This window comes from Pagrus major, chromosome 23, assembly GCF_040436345.1.
Source record: "Pagrus major chromosome 23, Pma_NU_1.0".
NCBI classification, from domain to species: Eukaryota; Metazoa; Chordata; class Actinopteri; order Spariformes; family Sparidae; genus Pagrus; species Pagrus major.
In genome coordinates this window covers 18,020,350-18,044,254 of record NC_133237.1, presented here as the reverse complement: position 1 = coordinate 18,044,254, position 23,905 = coordinate 18,020,350, and the positions used below count along the sequence as shown (strand labels likewise).

The window sequence follows — 23,905 nt, the reverse complement described above, 5'->3', positions numbered from 1 at the left end:
TGCAGGAATGAAATATGTGACGACACATGTTCTGACTCTGAATTCAACTTCAGAAACTGAAGTAAACTGGTTGATCAGCTTGGTCATTTTCATTTCATTTTTTGTTTGGCTACACATTCACTAAGCAACAAAACCCCTAAACTTTACAATGAATGTGATATTCAAGCCCTAAATGTTACTTCTGTGCCTTTGTTCCCTTTTGCAATAATAATTGGTTTAAAATCTTAATCTTCACAGGCAGTCCCCTCATCCTGCACATTAAAGGAAATATAATTATATTCAGCAGTTTAAGAGACTTTGACTTTTGTTGTGCATACATCAAGAGTTGATTATGACATACTCACAATTTAATTTAAGGAACAGAAATTATTATGTTTTATAAATATGTCTTGATTAAAAAATAAAGTAAATTATGATGATGACTAATGATTTGATCCCCTCATTTCTTCACTTTGAGGCACAAGTAATAAATAAAAAAGGAGATTAGGTGTGACATCTCAAACTTTTCACAGGTGTGTCAGCTGCTGCCATTTGCTGACTTTACAACACAGTCGTTAAACAACAATTATGTGTTTACACACTGCTATCGTGAGTAAATGTTTGCATACAGATGTGTATACACTTCAGGGGCCTGTTGCTGTAATGTGACATGTGTTGCCACGCTCCTCTGAAGCCATCTATCACTTTATGGATGACTGGTATGCCTGTCTGTAGGGTCTGGAATGTGGGGAAGCTCCCACCTTGTCCTGTGGAGTGAGGCAACCTTAAGGAACTGTGACATGTGTGACATCCGTGACATCTGAGACGTTATAGTTTCATACTCTGGTGTGCCGAAGATTGTTTGTTATGTTATTTGATTCCATTTAGCATTGTGTTACACTGATCGCCATTCAGTAAATTTTAAGTGTCAGGGCAGATGTCAGGCTTTGCTTTCAACTTAACAGTTGAATGAACACTTTAATTATAAAGCTTATTACGGTCACACATTACCACTTTTTAACCTCTGAAGCAGATGCTTTGTCTAATTAGCAGAGTGGATTCAATTGAAATTACAGTCAGACATGTTTGAGTAAATGAGTGGATAACTCAATTAAGGGCGTTTGATTTACCGAAATATTGAACCTGTCAGTTTTGACATTAGCTGCATTCTTTCTGTCACTTGCATACCTCCATAAATCAGTGATTTACTTCTGACAAATCCGACTGCTAAGATTACACTGTGCCAATAAATCAGGTGGTTCACTTCAGCCCCTAGTCTGCACATTGTGCCTGTATTGCCCTCTGCTGTTTACCAGCCTCCAGTGACTCTCAACCTGCAGTATACTCTACATCTCTCTTAGACCTACAGTAGGGAAGTGAATTAATGACAGCTGATTGATTAAGGCAGATCAACTTTAATTTTTCAGGCAATGAAAACTATATAATACTCTTTGCTTTAAAAGGCATATATTAAATTGTTTAAATTGCACCATATGTGGATACTAAACTGCTCAGGGAGCTATTGTGCAATCAGCAGCAGGTGTGCAGCTTCACTTAGCAGAGGGTACATGAGAACCATTAAAGGCATTGTTCATGGAAAACATTTTTACATATCACAGTAGGAAAAGCGCAGGGTTGAATAACAAAAAGAAATATGGAGGCATTCAATTTAGCTGTTTCAGCTTCAGGGTCCCGTTATTGTGGATGCTGCCTCACTGTTACACTGTCACAGCCGCTTACACTTCAGTAGAACTGAGGCATTGCAAATATTATTAAAAATAAGCAAGAGGCTGTGAAAAAGGCCGGCCGTCACATTGTTTCATGTCCAAAGGATGCAGATGTGCTGGCACAAACAGCATCTGCACTTTGTGCCTGGATTGTTGCTTGTTCTCTGTTGAATCTCATGGATACTTTAAAGGATAAGTTCACCCTAAAATAAAAATTCAGTTCATTATCTACTCGCCCCCTTGCTGATGGATCGTCAGGAGAAGTTTCTTGTCCTCAAAAAATAAAAAACTGCCCCAAAAAAGAAACAGAAAATGGTTCCATCAAGCGTGTGCTCCAGTTTCAGATAGGGTGTGTGGTAATGTTTTTAGCTTAGCATTTAAAGTGAAGATTTTGGCGTTAAAAAGGGTGTAAATAATGTCTTTTCAAATCAGTTTTCGATCTTCTGGCTTTCAGAGGCTATGCAGGACAAGCTGTATGGAGTCATTTTATGTTTGTTTTTGTTGTTGTTCTTCAATTGTTTAGGGGGATACTGCAAAGCTGTTTTGCTGTGAAGCTCCAGAAATGTTCTGTAAACTAAGAGTCTTCACCCGACTCTCCATCAGCATGAGGGTGAGATATTGACTGATTTTCATTTTTGGGTGAACTCATCCCTTAAGGAAAATCAGGGAAATTACAACTTTCTGTAAAACAAATCTAACATAGAATTGATCTAAACTCATTATATGAAATTGAGGAACATTTAGCACATTTACAGGTGTCTGGGCCTCAAACTCTATGTTCTTAAATAAAGTGGAACTCAGGTTCAGTTCCTTTTTAACACACATGAACAACTCCATCTCACTTCCTCTTTAAATTGTCTCTCAAACGTCAGGTTTTTTTTCACCCCAGGTCGATGAGATCTCCATCACTGTGCTCTTCTTCTGCTTGGCGACTCCTCAGCCATTCATCTCTCGCTTTCTTCACTTCCTGCCCATAATAATCATGAAGTTTACTAAACTCCTCAAGCGGATCAAACCCCACCAGAGGCCATTCGCCGTACAAAGGTGCTGGTCCATTAAGTGGTGTGACGTGAGCATTTCTCCTGTGCCACAGTTTAGGGGACTTTCTAGCCACCACTTTAGTGGGTGCTTGTAAAACAGTGCTGGCACTGAGGCTTCTCCCCTCTCTGACCGCTGCTGTTGGCCCCTGCACAGGGAGGAGGAAGTTGGTTGTGGACTTGAGGGCACTGAAAGAGGAGCTGTGACAGGGTTCACCAGAGCCTTGGTGCTGTTTAGCTTCTGCAGAAAGAAAACAGGGAATTAATAAAAACATAGTCCACTCATGATTCATAATAAATAATATTTACATAGCACCTTTCGCAGAGGAATGCTTCTACACACCTTCATACTGCCTCCCCAAGTCTCTCACCAGCAGGGAGAGGTAACAGTGGCTGGCTGAGAGCAAAGCTTTCACCCAGCTCTCTTGAGTCTGACGATCCCCTGCTGCAAATCTGTAGGTTTTGAGTCCGGGCCCTTCAAACACCAGGGAGAAGCCAAACTGTCCATCGGAGTCCGGGCGCCGAACTGCACACCCCTCCAACACGATGACACCCAGCAGGTGTCGGTCACCTGGGCGCTCCTGGTAGAAAAGCAGGTTTGCCTTCAGGACAAACCACCGCCGCTGGTAGGTGGCATTTCTCTCTTTCTATTAGGAAAGAAAGCAGGTTTGTTGCATTTACTCTCATGTGGGAATCAACACTTAAGACATAGTTCCTTCATAATATCAACGCAAACCTTTTTGTAGAGATATCCCTCTTTATCTACTGGAGAGGTGCATGAGAGGTAATGGGTCAAGATCTTCTCATGGAGCTTCATCCCAACACCTAAAGAAGAGAAAGTGCTTTTACTTTGAGAATGTAAAATACTGAAAACTGTTTATTCACTAATTATTAACTATATTATAGTTATAGAGTTATTACTGCAGCACTCTACTAAGATACAATTTTGAGGTACTTTGACTTTACATGAGTCGTTCAATGTTATGCTACGTGAAACCTCTACTTGTTATTTTGAATCTGCTACATTTTTCTGACAGGTGTAATTAGTTACTTCTCAGATGAAGATTTGACATTGAAAAACATGACAAGCTTGTACAGTAAATGCACTATCAAAGATCAAACCAGTGGTGTCCAACTTTTTTAGCTTGTGACCCTTTATAAAACAGTATGGCCCCTTGACATGTTTCAGATACATATGAGTTGTTGGCCAAGGAGACACTTCCCCTCTAAACTTTTCCGATTCGAATAATTATGATAGAGGATAATATTTAATATTTTACAAACAGAACTTTGTTTTATATATATATATATATATATATATATATATATATATATATATATATATATATATATATATATTTCTAAATATGTAAATGCATGCTATTAAATATTTTAGCAGTTTCCTTATATTTCCAAAATCCAAAATTCCAAAATCTGTATTTTGGACCAGAAAAACATTGATTGAAATCATCAAGCAACTCGATTTAAATGTAAAGCTTTCACTTTTCTTTTAAATTCAGTTCAGTAGATCTTTAACATTATTACTGATAATATTGTGAGACTATTCAATGCAGGAAAATAATATTAATAGGATCCATTACATTTCTAAAGCAGCTGTCAATGTCACCCCAAGTAGATAGATAGATAGATAGATAGATAGATAGATAGATAGATAGATAGATAGATAGATAGATAGATAGATAGATAGATAGATAGATAGATAGAATAGAAAATCGTGACTCAGACTTACCTCTTGAGTCCCTCACAGGGTCACTTTCCCCTCCCACACAACCTTTACATTATTTACATTTACAGATATTCTCTCCTGGTCGTCAGCGCTCCTAAGCATGAAGCCAGTTGTTCTGTATCAGTTCGATGCATCCAGAACTAGACAATGTTTGAATATATAGTTTCAGATTACTACCATTCGTTCTCTCTCGGGTACTAGAGGACAAGTGTTGAAATATAAATAACTCGCCCCACTTCCTGGTAACAAAATCCTGACACATTATATTCTCTCTCCTCTACGCTTGAGTCGACCCTGAGCTGTCTCATCAGCCAAACAGAACAGTTGAAACCAACCTCCCTGAGAAGAACTGCTACCTGGAAGTGAGATGCTACAGTAGATGTAAATGTGGAGTTTGAGGTCTGATGCCTTTTTCTCAGCTCTCTCACTTCTGCATTTTGTGTTGCCTTTTTTGTTTTATTTTAATCTTTGATGGTGCAGAGCAAATGCCACTGGGTATGTGGTTGATTCTTCAGGGAGATGTACAGCTTTGTTTCAGATATAATGAATATTGTTCATGACAGTATCAGGTGTGTCATATTCTGTTCTCTGCTTTAAAAGCAATGTCATGCCCAAATCTGTCTCTCTTGATTAAAATAAATAAGAATAAATAAATAAATATTATTTTTGCATCAATTAAAAACAAAGACACACAGATATTACATGACCTCTTGAAAGTGGGCCTCTGTTTTTCTTTGCATCTATGTCAACACACACTCATCCGTTTTATCCTCAAGGGCCTCAAGGAATTTCAAATCCAAGAGTCCTGGTTGAAAAGATTTACACAGCCTTGTATGCAGAGGGGCCCTTCCTTTAGGCTACAACACGTCTGAGTCAAGTGATCAAAATTACCTTAAGGCCACAGGTTAAACCTCAGTGCAACAACTGGAAGCTAAGAGTTTCACTTCATGTATTCATGCAAAAGAAAGTGTTGAATTCCTGCAAACTCTCATTAAAGTGATTCATTTATTATTTTTAAAATACAACATTTCAAACATGGACCTTGGTTGGCATCACACTCACTGTGTAAGCAACACCTTCAGTGTATACTACTTCATACTTTAACCCTATAAAGATGGACCTCCAGCAGGTGGCTTCAACATTTAATTTTTGCATTTTTTTCTGTTCTTTTACTTTCATCAATTACCATGTTTTAATGACTTGCATAATCTTTTGGTTTAGGTTGTACATATGTTATGGATATGAAGCAAATGAGCATATCTCAAAAACGTAATATCGTTTAGATACGTTATGGAATGTTAAGAAATATTTTGTTCATGTTTCCACATTTAAAAATCTTTTAGATCAATATGTATTGTGTTTCTTTTATTCAATTTTGATGATGTGATGTGTTTGATGATGTTTGTATTTTTTTAAATGATGACACATATTCAATGCTTTTATAATTAATTTTGGTTTATTGACTTACATTACCTTTTAGCTTAGGCTGTACAGATTTCAGGGATAAGAAGCATTTGAAGATACTCCAAGAAAGGAAAAAATAAGCAAAAATACCAATGAAGGATCTGGTGGACCATTTATATTGCAGGGGTTTGGAGTAAAATCCCAAAGACCTGAGACTTAAGCAGGAATTTATTTTTATTTTTTGTTATAATAAGGAAACATAAACAGCAAAATCCTCAACTTTTCTTAAAATCTCTGGGACCTTGTGGGATTTTAGTTTAAGGAAGGTCACCAGACGGTGGCGGTAATGCGCCATATTGTTGTTTACCAACCACCAGAGAACTACCGAAAGGGAAGAAGAAGAAGAAGAAGAAGAAGAAGAAAACAAGCGAAGAAGAAACGAAAACGAACGTCGCTTGAATTATATTCACCAGGTTTGGTATTTTCCAGCTAAATATCAGTTTAATATCTTTATATGTATTTTTTCGCACCAAAGGAATATGCAGGTTGAATTGCAGCAGTTTACTAACTGTTGCCGCTAGCTAGAGTTGTCTTCCGCATGCGCTACGTGCCTGCAGTTGTTGGCTAACATTTTTAGCATCAAAGCTAACATGAGTCCTGTGGTAACCGCGCATATTCTCAACGTTTCCAGAAATCTAGCTGCTCTGTGAAAGTGTCAAAACGGTACTCACTAATATAACCGCTCACTGATGTTACAGTTGCGTTGGGGATTAAAAGAGTCACTGTCTCGCCTTCTGTAGCACCATGCCGAAGAGGAAAGTAACATTTGAGGACGGGAACGGGGAGTTCGACCTGGATGACGAAGTCCCAAACAAAAAGGTACCGCTGCGCCGCTCACATCACTGCTTACCAACAACCATATGAATTGACAAAAACAGACTTTAATTCACAGAAAACACCATAAAGACCCAATACCATGATTAGTCTAAAGGTGTGCAGTCCAAAATATACTTGTTTATAAAAGAATAACAAACAGCACCAGAGTCGTTTTTGTCTTAGTTGCATGCTTTTCACATGTGCAGGATCCCTTCTTTCTTTTCGTCCATCAGTACATCTCTCTTTAAAGACTCAAACGTGCAGAATAACAATATTTACCTGTCAGACTGAGAGCCTTTAAATGAACACTTAAACAAAAGCACTGCCATAAAGATCAATCAAACATGGACAGTGTTATCAGGACATGGACATTTAGCAAGTAAGAGGCTGTGTGTGTTAAATAATGTTACGTGTCATATTTTCCTTTTCTTTCTCTGTTGAATTAGAGTTGCGAAGTCGTCAGTGGACCAGGCTCCAGGTTTAAGGGCAAACATTCCCTTGATAGCGATGAAGAGGATGAAGAAGGGGATGACACAAGCAGCAGCAAATATGAAATTCTGGACAGTGATGATGTGGAGGGTATGTCTCGATTAATGTAACTGTAACTATGACAAGATATTGCAGATATGACGTGCTACTTATTTTTTGTTTTATCACGTACAATTCTGAGTATATATGAACATGTTCTTCAGAAGTCTAAATCAATGGTTTTCCCCATACTGAGAATTTGAATTAAATGTTAAGGAAGCAAACTAAAAGAAGAAGTGGCTGGAAAATATTTGTCCATGTCTTCTACGTACGAGTGCCATGAGTCTTGAGATAATGTTTTACCTAAACAGGGAGTGTCAGTAATTATATCACCTGACACTATGCTAACTATGTTTTCAGGCCAAGAGGGAGCAACGATCGACTGTGATGAGGGAGTTCCGATCACACCTTTCAACCTGGACGAGGAGATGCAGGAAGGACACTTTGACTCCGAGGGAAACTATTTCGTCAAAAAGGATCAAGAGATTAGAGATAACTGGCTTGACAACATTGATTGGGTAAATGGAATTTAGGGACTCTTGCTTTATTTTTGACAACTTTTCAAGCAATATGCAACAATAAATGTTATTTTTTGCAGGTGAGAATAAAAGAACAACCTTTCAAAAAAAAGAAGAAAGGTCTTGGAGCCAAACGGAAGCGCAGAGCTGGTGACGAGGATGAGGCTGAGGAAGAGAAAAAAAGAGAAGAGCAGCAGGCAGACAAAGAAAACGAAGATGAAGAAGATGAAGAGGAGATGGAGCCTGCAGAGGACCCCCTGGCATCCTACACACAGCACCAGCTCACAGAAGCTGTGGTCGAACTGTTGCTACCTGGGGAGACAGTTGCCGCAGCACTTCGTCGGCTAGGAGGCCTTGGAAGACGGAAGAAGGGGAAGCTGAGGGAAGAGAGCGAACCCACTGAGGAGGCCAAAAGGGATACAGAAAAGCTTGACAGGCTCACAGCACTAGCTGACAGATTGGTTGGATCTGGGATGTTCGAGATCTATCAGCAAACGTATGAAAAACTGGCCTATTTGATGAAAAGCATGAGTAGCAAGCAACCAGCTGTAAGGCAGAAAGCCGATGATGATGATGATGAAGAAGATGAACTTGACATGTTTGCAGATAAATTTGATGACACACATGGTGGAACTGAGGATAAAGAGGAAGACAGAAGAGGTTACTTAGAGTTACTTGTATACATTTCTCTTCAATATCACAAAATATCTTGTTTTGTTTAATCCAGTTTTGTCTTCTTCTCAGTGAGTGATGAAGTGATGTGGGAGTACAGATGGGAGAATAAAGATGATTCAGAAGTTTACGGCCCCTTCACCAGTCAGCAGATGCAGGTATTTTCTTACAAAAATTTGGGACAATAAGCAGTTCCTGAGTTTGTAGGTGATGCAGTTTAATAGTGGGCTTCCGATAAAATAAAATGCTGAACATCAGATTTAATAATTGTCAATTAGTGTGTGTATATGAGTTTTTAAAAGTGGATAAACTCACTAAAAATAGGCAAGTGACTGCTTTTTTCATTGTCAATTTTTTCCTTACAGTGTCACATTCAACTTCATGAAAATGCGCCGGAAAACAGTAGAAGGCAGTAGCTCATATACCTCATCAGACTACATCCAGAAACATTAAATCTTGTTTTAAAAAGTCTGAATCAATTGAATTAATAATTTAATAATTTAAATTACTGCAGAGTCATTTGATAAATACCGGTGACTACTCCAGCTTTAATTCTTTACCCTTCATCTTGTGTTTGTTATACTGTAAACTAATATGCTTACAAACCTGTTAGTAAATCCCATTATGTTTACTAGATTATTGGGTTGCAGGCTGGTTCTACCTTTAACCTCAATCTGTCCAGGTGGGTTTTAATCTTCTTATTGTCTGTTTTTCCAGGGTTGGGTGGATGAAGGCTATTTCAGCAGTGGTGTTTACTGCAGGAGGAAGGACCAGGACGGCTCTCAGTTCTACAACTCCAAGAGACTAGACTTTGAGCTATATACATGATTCAGTCCAGCATCACATTATTCAAGCCTGTCATGATCATTATCATGTTTTGCCCTCAGTCTTTGTTCAACCTGGGCTTTGGTGTCAAATCTGTTATTTTAACAGGGGCTTTGTTTTCTGTACATTGTTTTTAAATAAATAAGTCATGTATGTGGTTTTGCCTTCAGCCATTTTTTTCTGAGAGATTCAAATAACATTTTGGGTTTATTTTAAGGCTCATGGACCTCCCCACAGTAGCAGTACTTGTTACTATAGAGCATTTTACACTTATAGTGTTAATAGTTAAAGAAACTACTATACTAGCTTGTCTATCCGGGCTGAGCTTACTTTCAAACCCAATACTGAATACTTTTGACATGCAAAAATAGATGTTTTCAGTGGAATAGATAATGGAGATGTTAGGATAGAGTTTGCCTGAACACAGTTTCATTATGACCCATTTCATATTTACTTTGCATTTAGTCACAAATACATCAGTGTCAAGAAGTGTGTTGTAAAATATTGGGCCAATTAAAATGTTTTATATTCTTTCAAATCCAAAGTAAGCAAAAGATCATCTGTAGTACATTTTGGATGGGTTTAATATCGGTAGTTATTCACAAGATGCTGAACTTTGACAGCACAATCCAAATTGTAATAATTAGTAGATTAAAAAAAGAATGAATTGGCAGATATTTAATTAAAATCACTCTAAAAAGAAAAGGACAAACCTTTGATGGTTTCAGGTTGTCAAATGTGAAAATGTGCTTCCTTCTTGGTTTCATATGACAGTATTTTAAGTTTTAAGACTGTCAATGAAATCACCGTGTCGTCTTTTTTTGTCTTACAGACCAAACAATTGAGAAAATAAAGAAAAACCGTCGTACAATTATAATTGTTAAATGTTTAACTTTACAATGTGTTTTTTATAGGAGACGTTTCAATAAACCATAATGAAGAAACTAAATAAATGTAGGTGTTTAATATATCAATGAAATATAGTTATTTTAAGATACGAGGTCACTCGAGGACATAAAGGAAAACTATCATTTTATATGAGCCATTTGCCTCCCCTCTCCCATTGGCTGCCTCCAACAACGACACCTCGAAGTCGGTCCTGATTGGTCAGATTTCAACAGCGCTTTCCGGGCGGAAAATGAACTCGCGCTGTGATTGGACGATCCGTCTGTCTGGTTGTCGGATTTGTAAAAACGGATACATCATGAACGAGTCAGTGTAGGGCGCCGTCCGGCATGTCTTGTTTACGGTAAGGTCGGAATACTAGCCTGCGGTCCAGCTAGACGTTTCTGGTAAGTTTATTTTAATGTTATTTAGTCTAAATAACTGTATACAAGTAAACAACGAAAATACCACACGTCCAGTTATCCCCCAGAACGCGTTTGAACGTTGGAAGATATGACAGCTCCCGGCTACGGCTACTACCTGGCGTAGAAACTGTGTATGTTAAACACTATGAATATCGGAGCTAGCCATACCATGCAGTGTTGACGGAGATACGATAGGAGCTCTGGCCACATGTGGCTAAAATGTTTAACTCGTATTACTAGGAAAACCTTTTGTACAAGACACGAATACGGTGGCCCGTGTGAAGATATGTTCGCTCGTATGTAAAAGTTTGAATATGAGACCCGCTCGTTCCAGCAAGTAGACCGGGCTCAGTTTTGATCGAACCGCCGCTGCCATTTGATTGAAAACACTGAAACCTTCGTGTTTTATGAGCTGTAAAACACGGTTTACTTCCACTTTCCAGTGTTAGTCGATGTAGCAAACCTTACGCCAACAGACTAAGTTGACTAACACTAATATTGATGTGGCAGTGACAATGACCATCAAAGACTGAGAGCTGATGCACAAAACATCAGTTACGATTTCCCTCTAACCTAAAAACTGGTGACACTGACGATCAGGGTTTTTTTTCTCGATTCACATTGTCACATTCACCTTTTCAGTCTTAAATCAGCATTTGCACGATAGCCAGAAACCTCCACCTGACATAAATGGTATTGTTTTCACTTCATACCATTAGAGAAAATTACATTTGTAAAAAAAAAAACACCTTGATCGAGCAATGGAAACCTTTTATTGACTCTGTGAAGGATATTCCTGTTAACCAGACTGACTGTGCCTGTGTGTGTGAGTCTAATAATATATGTAAAATTCCCCATGATGGTCTCACAGATGCCTCTCAACTTTTTCCACACTATTGTCCTCAGGTTAAATGTTTATTTTAATTTTTACTCAGTTATATCTCCTTTTCCCCCAACCTTTGCACTAAACATAAAGATTGAACTGAACATTTTTTTCAGTGTGCTATTGTTTTTAGAGCTGAAACAGTTATTGGATCCACAGACTACTAATCAGCCACTATTTTGATCATTTTTAGCGTATTGTTTTTTTTTTTTTTAGCTATTATGCCACAGACTACAGCTTTTGTACACCTGTAGATCGACAGGTGCGTAGGAGAAGACCAAGGGCCGACAAACTCAGCTAGCTAATATGCCAGAAATCCCTAATTCAAGTTTCATGAGTGGGATGATTTGATGGTTTTCTTTCTGTTATGTGACTCTAAACATGAAAATTTCAGGTTTTAGACTGTTAACAAGGAGTCACTTTCATTCAGTCGCTTTTTCATTTTTTCTGAAATTTCACATATGACGCAATTAATTGAGAAAGTTACCATTTTTATTGAGGATGAAAATTTTAATGTATAAATAAATGTTCAGTTTGAAAAATAAAATAAAAAAAAAAATCCTGTTACTGTTCTTCATTTCAGATTAAACACCCATTCCAGACATAAGAAAAGTAAGTGAAGCCTTTAAGACCTATTTTGATGTGGTTTCATATTGATATGATATCCCGCATGTTTGTTTGTTTTTTTCCCGTTGTTGTTATCCACAGAGAAGGACAGACAAGGAGAGCAAGGGGATGTTGACTTATTCCTCTGACCCACTCCCTCAGATAGTTTGTCCAATGGATGAAGATGCTATTCCCCCAAACCGTTTTTGTAGTGCACCTCCCCACAGTGAACCTCCACCACCTCTCCTCCCCCTTTCCTCCATCACTCCCAGGTATAGTTGTCCTGGCACCTTTTGGTTTCTTTTGCTGTAGGTGTGTTTTCCCCTCCTTGCTTTTTCACACTTTTATTTCTTTATGGACTGAACGATTTAAGACGTGCAGACACTTGTACATTCTCAGGAAATCTTGCCAATATCTGACAATTAGCTTTAGTTCTGGCATTGGGAAAATTTATTTTCGCTATTGGAATTCACCTTCCTGATAGACTATAAACGATTGTCTTAGCATGTCTTCAGTCACCAGTGGAGATGAGAAGCACAAACTATGTTGCCTGAAATGTCGACAATTGTTCTGAAAAAACATGGTCAAACATTAATGGTAATTCTGTTTGTAACTTAATGGCAGATTAGAAATGCCACTTGGTGGTTGTCTGGTTAGTTTGCTCTCTGAAGATGGTGTCTGTACCCAGCCAAAAAATGTTTATGAGTGGACTGAGTGTTTTTGTATTTCAGTCTTCTCTTTAGCTGATGTTTTCACATCAATTTCAGGAATTACATTTTTGTCGTCCATTTTAGGGCTGCATGGTATTGGAAAAACTGACATTGTGATGTTTTGGTTTTATATACCACAACATGTATATATTGCCATATGAAAAACTACAGTAGTTTTCACCAGATAACTTGAATAGCTCTACTTGGAAGTAATCATTATAAAATGATTGTGGTAATTTTGTCAGGATTTTGTCTAAAAAATTAAAGTAGGCCTGTTTGATCAATTAATCAGGAATTATTGTGATCAGTGGGAAGTGCCTGCATTTCACTGACAAGCAATGAACTCCCTTGTATCCAAGAACCCATAAATCGGATAGAATAATGTTATATAAGACAAACTTCCCTTGTAGATTAGTCACTGAAAATGAGAACTGTGAGTTTCCCTTTTGTATTAGCAAAAAAGTTATACCAAGACATGTTTGAGTTCATATACCTTACTTGACATTGCACGTCCTAAATGAAATGTGTGTAGCCCAAATCTATATCATCAATAATTTAAGCTTATTAACAATACAGTTTTGAATCAGAAATTTCAGAACTCCGCTTCGGCGACAGGTTACAGTCCTTGGTAACCAGAGTCCCTCCAGCAACTGGACTACCCGATCACATTAAGCGTACAAATTGAATGGAAAGTGTAGAGCAATACTTTTTTTCTCAAGAAAATATGTTATTTTTGTGAGGCGGCACTAGTCAAAAGTTCCAAGCGGCCTGCTATAAATCAGGCTGAAGTATTGATCACTCTGTACAAGAAGGTACCCGTTGGGGAAGGACTCTGTTTGGAATCATGGCCAAAAAATGTGCCTAATACAGATGCTGGTGCCTTGTGCAACTCTGAGACTTAAAGTACTGCATAATGGCTACATGTGCTGATTTTTTTTATTCATAGCTGTGCAAATGATGGAATATCTGGACACAGAAGGAGTGATCGCATTCAAGGGATCAGAACGCAAACTCCTAAAAAGCAGGGCAACACAGACAGCGGAGCAGCTCAGAAACCATCCAGACAGAATCCGTCCCCCTCAAAGAGAGAAGGGGCAAGTGCAAGCATGGTATGAGTTTAACTTACAAAAATCTTTTTTTAGAGACTCTTGGGTAATTAAATGAGTCATTACTCATGCAGCAAACGTTCATCTCTCTGATTTGTAGGTACAGGCGTCACAGCCCAAGCAGGCAAGAGTTGAAAGCACACATGGACATGAGAAACAAAACCAGGTCAGTTTTATCGTTTCTTGCTTGAGAGTTTCCCACTCACCCCTCCCTAAATCTCTGTCTTACAGTCTGTCTGCATGCCCTTGATGGTATTTTTCATGTTGTAAAGCTTTCAGTGTGTAATCTGTACAGCGGCTGTACTGTATGTAAACACTGAAGACCTGTATAGTGAACGGGGTGTGAGGGTTAATTGAGTGATTTAATCCTCCTTCACGGTCTGCTGCCTCTGACACAGACAAGCAATCGAGTGTCTTAATGTGACCCACTAATGCATAACCCGCAGACATTACAGAGCGAATGCGTGTTTATTGTCCTAGGTTTCCCTTGTCGTGCAAAATTGTAGTATAGAAAATCAGCACTTAAATTATGAGGGGATTTGTTCAATTTGAATTGAGTTTTAATATATAAACTTCTCATTAATCCAAACAATGCCCAATCTTCTTAAAAGAGCTTAAAAATGTTTTTGTATTCACTTTGCAGGATGGCTTTGATTTTAGCTTTGCAGCAGAGTGCGAGAATAGGTAAGTGTTATAACAAATGCTTCTCTAATTGGGTATGCATAAAAATCATTTCATTTATATGTGTTTACTTAGATATATTACTTATCTGGTAAAAAACATATGCTCACACATTCTTTTTAGCCATGAGAAAATTTTTACTAATTATTTTAAAAGCTTTAAAAAACATTTTTTTTAATTTTGGAATAAAGGTAAAGAAGAAAATGTATGTAAAGAAAAGTCATGTCTATAAGTAACTGTGTTCAAAGTCTGTGATGATTCGCATATTTTCCATATGACCTACAGTACCAAACCAGAGGGGCAAAGATGTTCCCAGTTATTATGTTTTTTTATGAACAGGGAACTAGTGAGTGGTAGGATGCCAAGTAAAAGATCTTGTATTGACACCATTTATTGAAAAAAATTCCCATTTTCCATTATTGCAGGCAAGAAGACCAGAAAAGCCAGAGGGAGAAAATGAATGTCTCCGTTGCAGAAAATGTAGTTGAGCAGTTTTCTGACAATACCACAGAGAATCTTGACACCACTAAATCTGACATGGATACATGTGTGGGATTACCTATTGTACACTCATCTGCATCTGCCTCGAAGGGATGGGTGATTGGACCCTTGTTTCAGTCGTTCAAGTCAAAGATGGCCAGTTTTACAGAGATAGTCATGAGTCCTGTTAAACTCTTCAAAGCTAACAGTCCTCCACCATCCATGGACCGTCCAGACATACTCGATGAGTGCGAGCTACAGACTGATGGAACATCTGATGTTGAACCCTCAGAGCCAAGTGATATGTTTCATCCAGAAGCACAAAGTGAGAATGGGAATGAGGACGCTAAAGCTAATCAGCAGAGGCTCAGCGGAGTAGAAGATGCACAAAATGCAAAAACTGTTGCTATTAAATATTCTAAAAAATTATCGTTTGACATGGACTTATCAACACACAGCTCTGAGCAGGCAGTTAAATATGCATTAACTTCGAAGGACAAAGACTTACCTGATTCTGTGCCTTCACAACACAGTCCTTTACCCTGCACTGTTTCTGAGGACGTTTCAGAATCTGCTGGGTCCGTTTGTACGTCCTCCTTGCAGTTACAGCCCTCTGTCAATGTAAGTGCCTCACACAAAACCACCTCAAAGATATCCAGTGTTAACAAGGAGCAGAAAAGCAAACCGGCTGGCCGGCTCAAACCACTGCCGAGGAAATGTTTAGGAAATAGAAGGAAGGTTACCTCTAAGACCTTAACATCTGAAGTCAAAAAGGAAGAGTCTGAGGCAGAGGTTATTGAGGATCAGGTTTCTTTCCAGACAACACTGTCATCGTCCTCAGTCCGTTATAATCAGCCTGACACTGACTGTCCTCAGCCTGATGATGATGATGATGATGATGAAAAGAAAATGGACGGATTCCACTTGGTTCGCCAAAGCCTCCGCAATAACTTAAATGTCAGCACTAATGGAAGGACACTGAAACCAACTTTGGATACTCAGCAGCTTGGGTGTCTCCTAAACCTTGAAACTTTTTCAGCTGCAGGTCTTGGGAAAGCAAAGAGGGAGCTGAAAGAAGACTGTCAGTCCCAAGAGTGTGTGAAAAGGAAAAGATTGACAGGGGATATAGGGATATATACTAAAGAAGCAAAAAAACGAGAGTTATCAAATGTGGCTTCAGATAGTGGTGTATTAAGAGGGCGAAGATCACCAAGAAAGCAAGTTGTGTTGACAAATACCAATGTAGATGGGGAAGAAACACTGAGACCTGACAGAAGAAGACAGGCTGTCTCAACTAGAGCAAATAAGAAAGGAAAAGGTGTGGTAGAAATGCTTGGTACGATAAATGAAGAAGTGTTAAATACACAGACTGAAAGTTCCTCTGATGCAATGTTGCTTTGCTCGCTGGATAAAAGCAGCTGTGTGTCTGAAGACAACCAAAAAGGCAGCAAGGTGACGCCCAGTGTTTCATGCAAAAGACTGAAGACAAAAACAGGTCTTGGTAAACCTGATGTAAACATTGATAACAGTATGGATCTGGAAACCACCATTGCAATCACCTCTACAAAACAAGCCGAGCAGGAACCGTTATCAGAAGTCCTAGTCCGTCCTAATATAAAGCCGCTCCAGAGCACCAGAAAGTGCAAGGATACAAACAAGAAACCAGTCAAACGGAAATCGCCAATTCAAGCTAGTTTAACCTCAGAATCAGACAGCACTGTGGTTCCTACCTCATCGGCACTACAAATGGAGCCAGTAGAAGTCACAACCGCAGATTATAATACCTCCCAGCATGTTGAAAAAGAAGAGAGCGGGAAAACACAGCTGGACCAGCCATCCAAGAGACTCAGAAAGGGTTTAAGAGGTGCTGTTAAATCATCTGCATCAAGTGGGAGTCAAGAGACAAAGCAATGTATCCTTAACCTTCATTTGAAAACCAAAGAAAACCAGTCACAAGAAGGCAAAGGTGAAAACTCAATGGACCCTGTGTATTTTGAAATGACACCTCTTGAAAATAATCACCAACCTGGTCCTTCGCCCTCCCAACTTCATTTAGACTGTTATGTACAATTAAATACCGACATTAAGCATTTCAAGGATGAGAAAGAAAAGGGTACTGCTTCTGTGGCAGATGAGGCATCTCCCACTGATGCTGAAACCAGTCCCCACAGAAGCATCCGTGTCTGTAGGCTAAGATCTAGTGCAAGAAGGGTTAACACTAAACCAAGGAGGGCAGGTAACCAAAGGAGAAGATTCATGGGTTTGCATAGGACACACAACGGTGAAGAGGCGACAAAGTCCATCACTATGGATGATGTAGACCTGGCTACATCGGGTGCTCGCTCATCAGACAATGGCTCATCAAGGCCTCTGTTACGCAGCTACTCTTGCCCAGAGATCCCCTCACTCCGTCCCCTTGACCTGCCCTGGATGACTTCTGTTCATTCACCACATCACAGCCGGATTCACACATCACACCAGCATCAGTCACACACTCCTGTCCATCATTCCTCCAAATCCCTACGTCGGACTCGTCGACATACAGTCTGCAGTATTGAAGTGGAGAGGGAGATTGCCCCTCTCTGCCTTCGTAAGGAGGTGTATCCATCCAGAAGATCTTTCCCGTGTGACAGCACCAGCCACAACTTGTCTCCTAGTCTTGCAATGTCTCCCAGCACTTCCCTTACAGCACTTGCCTCCTGTTTCCTTTCGAGCCCCCTCGCTTTCCTTTCTAAGAAAGCTGACAGCAGAGGTCCTGCCAGCCCCAGCACTTCCAGTCATGTTCCCTCTCCCACCTCCTCTTCTTCGATATACCCATTGAGCACCTCCCCATGGCGCCTTTCAGGATTCCTCCAAAGAACTGAGTCCTCGAGTGCTACCTTTGACTCTAGTAGCAGGTGATACGCTTTTTTAAAAGGCTATGATAACGTACTGTATATTATGATAATTCCAATGATACTCAAATGTTTTTATCGCTGTGCTGCTGCATTTTCTTACTTGGTTTCTTTGCAGTGGGCTTCCCTTGGAGTGTGAGATTGAGAGAAGGCAACAGAGTGAAGAGGAAGATGATGGCGAGAACACTAGCTCATCCAGCCAGGAGTTTGAAGATGTAGTGTTGAGAGAGGAAAAGGCTTTGTCCGATTCTGAAATCAAGGTATACAGGTGTAATAACACATTGTTACGTGCATCATTTTATATTGACTCCCTTGGATTTTTGGTCTATTATTCTAGCAAAATAAGCCATAAAGGATTTTACTCAGTTTATGTTGAAAGTGTTTGAGAGGTGCTTTACTTTATGGTCATTTGGTGGCTGTAGTCACCTTTTGAATTGTATTTTATTATATTGAGTGGTGTTCACTATAATTTTCCACGACATTTATATCAATTAGGTCAGACTCAATAATCAAAATTATATACTGGGTATTCATCTTAGTGGAACGAAAGAAATCAAAACGACATTGACATTTGAAATGCCACAAAATGTTTAAAAAATTGAAATTGCACTGCATCACAGATTTCGTATAAGAGATTTTCCCTGTCTTTCTCTCTCTTTTAATCTCTAAAATTAATAGATTTTCATTCAGAAATTGATGCATATTTCTGCCATGTTTTATATTATACATCAGTCTGGACCACATTGTCACAGCTCTTACTGAAGATATGACACTGGTTGCTCTTTTTAACTATACTTTTGTCAACTATATTTTGTTAAGCTTTGAGTGATACAGGTTGCAATTCCTCTTTTTTCGTCATCACAGGTGGTGCAAAAGCATGAGGAACGAGGGAAGGTGTCGTCTATTAGAATTCGGAAAACTTTACCCAAACCTCAGAACAACCTGACACCCATGGGCCTGCCCAAACCCATCAGGTAAATACCCTTATATACGTATGTGAACATGCAAGTTCATTCTAGACCTTGGCAACATTATGTGTGACGCTCTCAGAAATATCAATGTAACTTTGGCTAGCTAGCTAGTTAGCTACTGAGACTTCAGCAAACTAGTAGTGATTGTTTTATGCTTGTTATATAGAAAAGGACCATAATACATTGAAAGAGAGAGTTCTCATAACTTTCAGTTTAAAGTTTGCATTTGTAAAACCGTTTGGAGGGCCATGTAGCCCTAACACTTCACCCTACCCCTCCAAGGGGTGTGTTGGGGTTGGGCAGAACTATCACAATTTCTTTGTTGCCATAATGCTTAAAGAAATAATAATTATTTAGAGTAATCTGACAAAATTCTCCTACAAGGTGAATAGTAGTAACACATGTAGCAAGTTCAAAGGAAAATCTTAAGCAACAATTTTGTAGCGAGTGTTATCTCGCGGCTCTCTATGGCGGATTACCAAACATTGGGTCAAAAGCAAAGGTCTTAACAGTCTTTATAGGTGCTGCCTTTAAGTTAAAAAAGACAGCTTCTGTGCTGATTATTAAAATACACAAGGTCAAATTTAATCATTTGTAACTAAATCAAACAAGTGCAACACTCGGAGCATTTATAAGTAGGACATGTCCTATTGGGTCACACTGCTCTACCATTGAATGTGAATGTATGTCATTGTCAATACATGTCTGTCATTTTATTGAACACTCTCTGATCAATATTCACACTGATTGCAACTGTGTTTTTTCCCCCGCCATGTTACATCACAGGTTAAAAAAGAAGGAGTTTAGTTTGGAAGAAATATACACCAATAAGAATTTCAGCAAACCACCTGAAAGGTAAGATCATCATTTCAACACTCACTGTTAATGTTATGGTGCCTATTAGCACAAAAACGCACACACTAGCCATTTCATAAAGTCACGAGTTGTTAAAAAATATAAATACAGTCTGACAACATAAACTGCAGCCTCACCACCTTTTTCACTTTAGACTTTGGAACAGTAAATCCAACTTTATCTGTGGCTCTATGCTGCGTTCCTGGACATATGTAGTATAGGCCAGAGCCGTCTGTTTCTTCAAAATAAAGACATTTAATACGTTCTTTAAAAGTATGTAATTTAATATAAATATGTGCGAATGTATGAGATTGCAACACAAAAAATATCAACATAAAGGGGTGGGGGTGCAGCCTCGCTATACTAGCAACCCTGTGACGCTGTAACGTTTAATACACACCAAGAAACAACAACGTTGGATGGATGAAAAATGAAGGCCTGTATGTACTTAATCTTTTATAGTATCCTGATTTGCAGACAGTATACAGCAAGGCATCAAAAACCATTAACCATTTTACACTAACAGGAAATAAACAATACTTTTGCCATCTGTCAGCAAACTCTGAATTGAGGAAGCGAAAACAAAACGTTTTCCCAAAAAATGTAATCGTTATTTTTTTGTATTCTGTAAGGTTCCTAAAGCTGGTTTATCACTTCCACAGTTAGTTTTATTTTGTAAAGATAATTATTCTTTTCTGAAGCTAAGCTATAAAGCTAAGTTTGACCAGAGGGTGGCCCTAGATGAAACTGATATTTAGGGTTCTGTACTCTGCATTGGGAATGAAAAACGTTTTTCATCATATTACAATGACTTAACTTACTGAACTTGCTCATTGACCAGACTTTCTTACTCATGTTTCAGCCGGCTGGAGACCATATTTGAGGTGGCTCTAAATCGCAAGAATGGTTCTGAGTCCTGGTTTGGCCAGAGGCGCATCAAGCGATTCTTGGAGTTCCTTGAGGTTGGTGAGGCCAGAAGACCAAAGAAGCCACTTGTTGGTGTTGGAAAGGCAGGTATTTCATCTTCCAGGACGAGACGCGGAGGCTTCCCTAAAGACGAACCGTCCCTCAGTGTGCAGGATGTGGACTCGCTTCTCTGTGCCAAGCTGGATCAGCTGAATTTGTGGTTGATAGATGATCAGAAAGACAGTTGACAGGTGCCTCTCTAATGTTGATTGTTTGGCAGCATTTAAAACAACAACAACAACAACAACAACACTGCACAAGATAATGCTGTTTGTTGACTATATGTTTTCAGCAGTCCCTCAGCTCTGTTTTCGGTCTGCACAATTGGTGTGTAATTGTTGTGGTGACACGTCGTTATTGAAGAATTGCATTTTCATTCTGTTGTATTTGTAGCCTGCAAGTTGAAGAACAAGACATCATAGCACCAAAAATGTATTGCGTTATAGAAGTTGGATATAAACATAGTGGTTAAATGCATTATACGTTAAGTCTCCTTTTTTTATTTTACTGTCATTACTGCACTGAAACCTCTGCCGTCCGTTATTCTTCCGGTCATTTTCTGTGTGATAAGTGAAACTGTATAAAGGCAGAAGTTGATATCCTTTATTCAAACATCTGTACAGAATCATAGCATTTTTTGGAATATCTTCAGTTTTTCACATCTGTTACAGTGTGACAACTCTGGGTGATGAAGATTTGTTTCAATGATGTTTCTTTTCAACAATGATAATGCAGACTACATCTAATTTCTTTTGCACTTGACAGAAAGCTTTTTTTTTTACATAAGAAGTAGTTATCTTGCAGCATCTTTGTAAGTTATTTTATAAAGGCAGCTATTTTTTATTAAACGCTGAATATAACTTTTAAACATGCCACCAAGAGATTTTCTATTTGCTGCAACCAGTTTCTCAAGTTTCTTTACACACATTTTTTGTACAGTCAAATGCGTCTGCAAGCAGCATGGACAGTGTGAGTCCTTTCACTCAGCTCAGGGCAGACCATGTCCAATTTTTCATCTATTTGTGTTTGTAAATTTATGGCTGAAGAGGTTTTTTTTGTATAAAATATAAATCTGAAACAATATGACACTCCAGAGAGTATTTCTAATCAAGAGTGGAAGTGTCCAGATTCCACTGCTAGCTGGCTTTTTATTACCTGTGGTTCTTTCTGGATTGTTTTGTGGTGTCTATATTTGTATAGCAATTGTAAATTCTCGATAAACTGCCTATGAAACTGTTTTTCCTTTGGCCAAATTTTTCTGAGGTTGCCTTAACTGTAAGAGTTTTCTGTTTGGATAGATGTTTTGTAGGTGTATTTGTAATCGTCGCTGTTTTATGACGGGAGAAGTCAAGATGCATCAAGCAGCTCAGAGCACACAAGTTTCTGCTGTTTTATTATAAATTGTCTTTGTTTATATGTATGTATAAAAGTACAGCATATTGATACATTTGACATCAAGAAAGTAATATGGTAACAATGCAATAATGCTAAGATAATGTTGGCAACAAGAGCAGGATCTCATAATTTTCCGAAGCATTGCCATCCCATTTTATTAGAGACCCAATCCTTAATGACGAGGTTTACGTTGCTACCTTTTACATTGAGTAATTTATCAACTCTTGTAGAATCTGCAAGTACATACAATATGTAAACATGAGTATGTCAAATTGTAATAGCAAAAATATTAAGGATTGGGTCATTACTGGGGAATGACAATTCTAATCTTTAATATATGATGTATATGTGTCCTGTAGTGCCATGTCTCAAACTATAGTTCATGCTGGATTTTCTATGGTCATTTAGATTTTAAATTGTCTATATGTTCATATATTGTTAAATAAATATTACAGTGTATAAAAAACATGCAGAAGTTGTAATATTTCCAATAACATTTTCTCAAGTGGTTGTTCCTTTATGTAAAAAACAAACAAACAATGCAAATGGTTAAGAGGAAGTAGAAAAGTGTTAACTTGGAGAGCGGTCATTTTTTCAGCACAAGCAAGGCTAAAGCAGTCTTTGTTTTCGTGTAACTTCCAGTTTCTTCATGTCTTCATGTATTTTTTCATAGTTGATCAGCAGCTTTTTTTTTCACTGCTGTCTGTCTCCATAAGGATCTAAAGTCAGAGTCCACTGGTTCTCTTCTCCAGGGGTTTTGATCAGTCTTTCAGAGTGAGAAGATACGAGATCAGTCCCATTAGTAGGGGAGTCAAAACCAGAATGGCAACCCATGTCACAATAGAGATGATACTAAACTTTTTTGCCTGTTTTGAAAACTCTGCAGCTTTCCTTGTATCTTCTGTCGTCTTAGCCTGTTGAAGTAAGGACAAGATGATAAAAAGAGTTAAAGGTTAAATCAGAAATGTAAATGCATGAATACAAAATCAACTACAATCCCATTAATCAATAATCTAGTTTATCATGTAGTACATTCTGTGATTTAAAGGAAACTATTTAGCTCTTGTGTTGGGTTTTTAGTAAAATCAAGATTTTCACAAAAAAAAGTCACATCCTCTCTGTGATGCATTAAAAATATTGATTTCCCAACAAAATGGAAGGTTAATGTGATTCCAGTATGTTTTAATGCAATTTAATAATCATCCTGTCATGAACTTTTAACTTGCACCATCCTGAGAGTGCCAAAAAATGTTTTAAAAGACGTGTATTTGTGTGTGTCCAATCAGAACTTGTACACGCATGCACTTGACTCTCACAAACCCTCCCCCAAAAAAGGCAAATTATACCCACTGTTACAGGTGATGTAATGTAAAATCCTTCCCTAGTCTAAAATATGTTGTTTTGTTTTTTCTCCCCAACCATCTGACAACCCCTGGAAATGAACTTGCCTCCCCCTTGGGGGTACAGATGCCAGGTTAAGAACAAATGACTTGGAAGACTGAGACAAGGACTGTGGATTTTTTCCCTTCTCCTACATTTAAAGCATTAAGACAATAGACTTTTGATGTCATTTCTGTGGTATCATTTGTGATGAAGCACAACAGACCAGCACAGCCTGTGGTGGTAAACATGAACATGTGCAGTTCACTGACACCATGAAGTCATTCTTGTAAAAGTTTGTAAAAGTGTCACTTGGCTGCAGTTGAGAGCAGCCTTCAGGGATTTGTAATGTGCA

At 38.5% G+C, this 23,905-nt stretch overlaps 3 protein-coding genes across 4 annotated transcripts; 2 read left to right on the top strand and 1 right to left on the bottom strand.

Moving 5' to 3' along the window:
• Window positions 1-1,374: 1,374 nt before the first annotated feature.
• On the bottom strand, window positions 1,375-6,703 carry pheta2 (PH domain containing endocytic trafficking adaptor 2). Its single transcript, XM_073494940.1, has 4 exons — window positions 6,626-6,703; window positions 3,480-3,568; window positions 3,087-3,390; window positions 1,375-2,984 (listed from the first exon to the last, which is right to left on the bottom strand). Exons 2-4 carry the CDS (start codon window positions 3,558-3,560, stop codon window positions 2,587-2,589), a joined length of 783 nt encoding a protein of 260 aa, XP_073351041.1. The 5' UTR covers window positions 3,561-3,568; window positions 6,626-6,703; the 3' UTR covers window positions 1,375-2,586.
• On the top strand, window positions 6,293-9,471 carry cd2bp2 (CD2 (cytoplasmic tail) binding protein 2). 2 transcript variants are annotated; one of them, XM_073494938.1, is made up of 7 exons: window positions 6,293-6,367; window positions 6,695-6,773; window positions 7,217-7,349; window positions 7,659-7,816; window positions 7,897-8,476; window positions 8,561-8,646; window positions 9,206-9,471. In XM_073494938.1, exons 2-7 carry the CDS (start codon window positions 6,699-6,701, stop codon window positions 9,314-9,316), a joined length of 1,143 nt encoding a protein of 380 aa, XP_073351039.1. In that variant the 5' UTR covers window positions 6,293-6,367; window positions 6,695-6,698; the 3' UTR covers window positions 9,317-9,471. The 2 variants fall into 2 exon arrangements, with proteins under 2 accessions (XP_073351039.1, XP_073351040.1); XM_073494939.1 differs by lacking the exon at window positions 6,293-6,367 and adding an exon at window positions 6,392-6,617.
• Window positions 9,472-10,538: 1,067 nt separating this feature from the next.
• prr14 (proline rich 14) lies at window positions 10,539-22,630 on the top strand. Its single transcript, XM_073495128.1, has 11 exons — window positions 10,539-10,605; window positions 12,090-12,118; window positions 12,215-12,384; window positions 13,769-13,931; window positions 14,029-14,094; window positions 14,572-14,612; window positions 15,035-17,986; window positions 18,102-18,243; window positions 18,848-18,957; window positions 19,741-19,809; window positions 20,672-22,630. Exons 3-11 carry the CDS (start codon window positions 12,242-12,244, stop codon window positions 20,961-20,963), a joined length of 3,978 nt encoding a protein of 1,325 aa, XP_073351229.1. The 5' UTR covers window positions 10,539-10,605; window positions 12,090-12,118; window positions 12,215-12,241; the 3' UTR covers window positions 20,964-22,630.
• The last annotated feature ends 1,275 nt before the right edge of the window (window positions 22,631-23,905 follow it).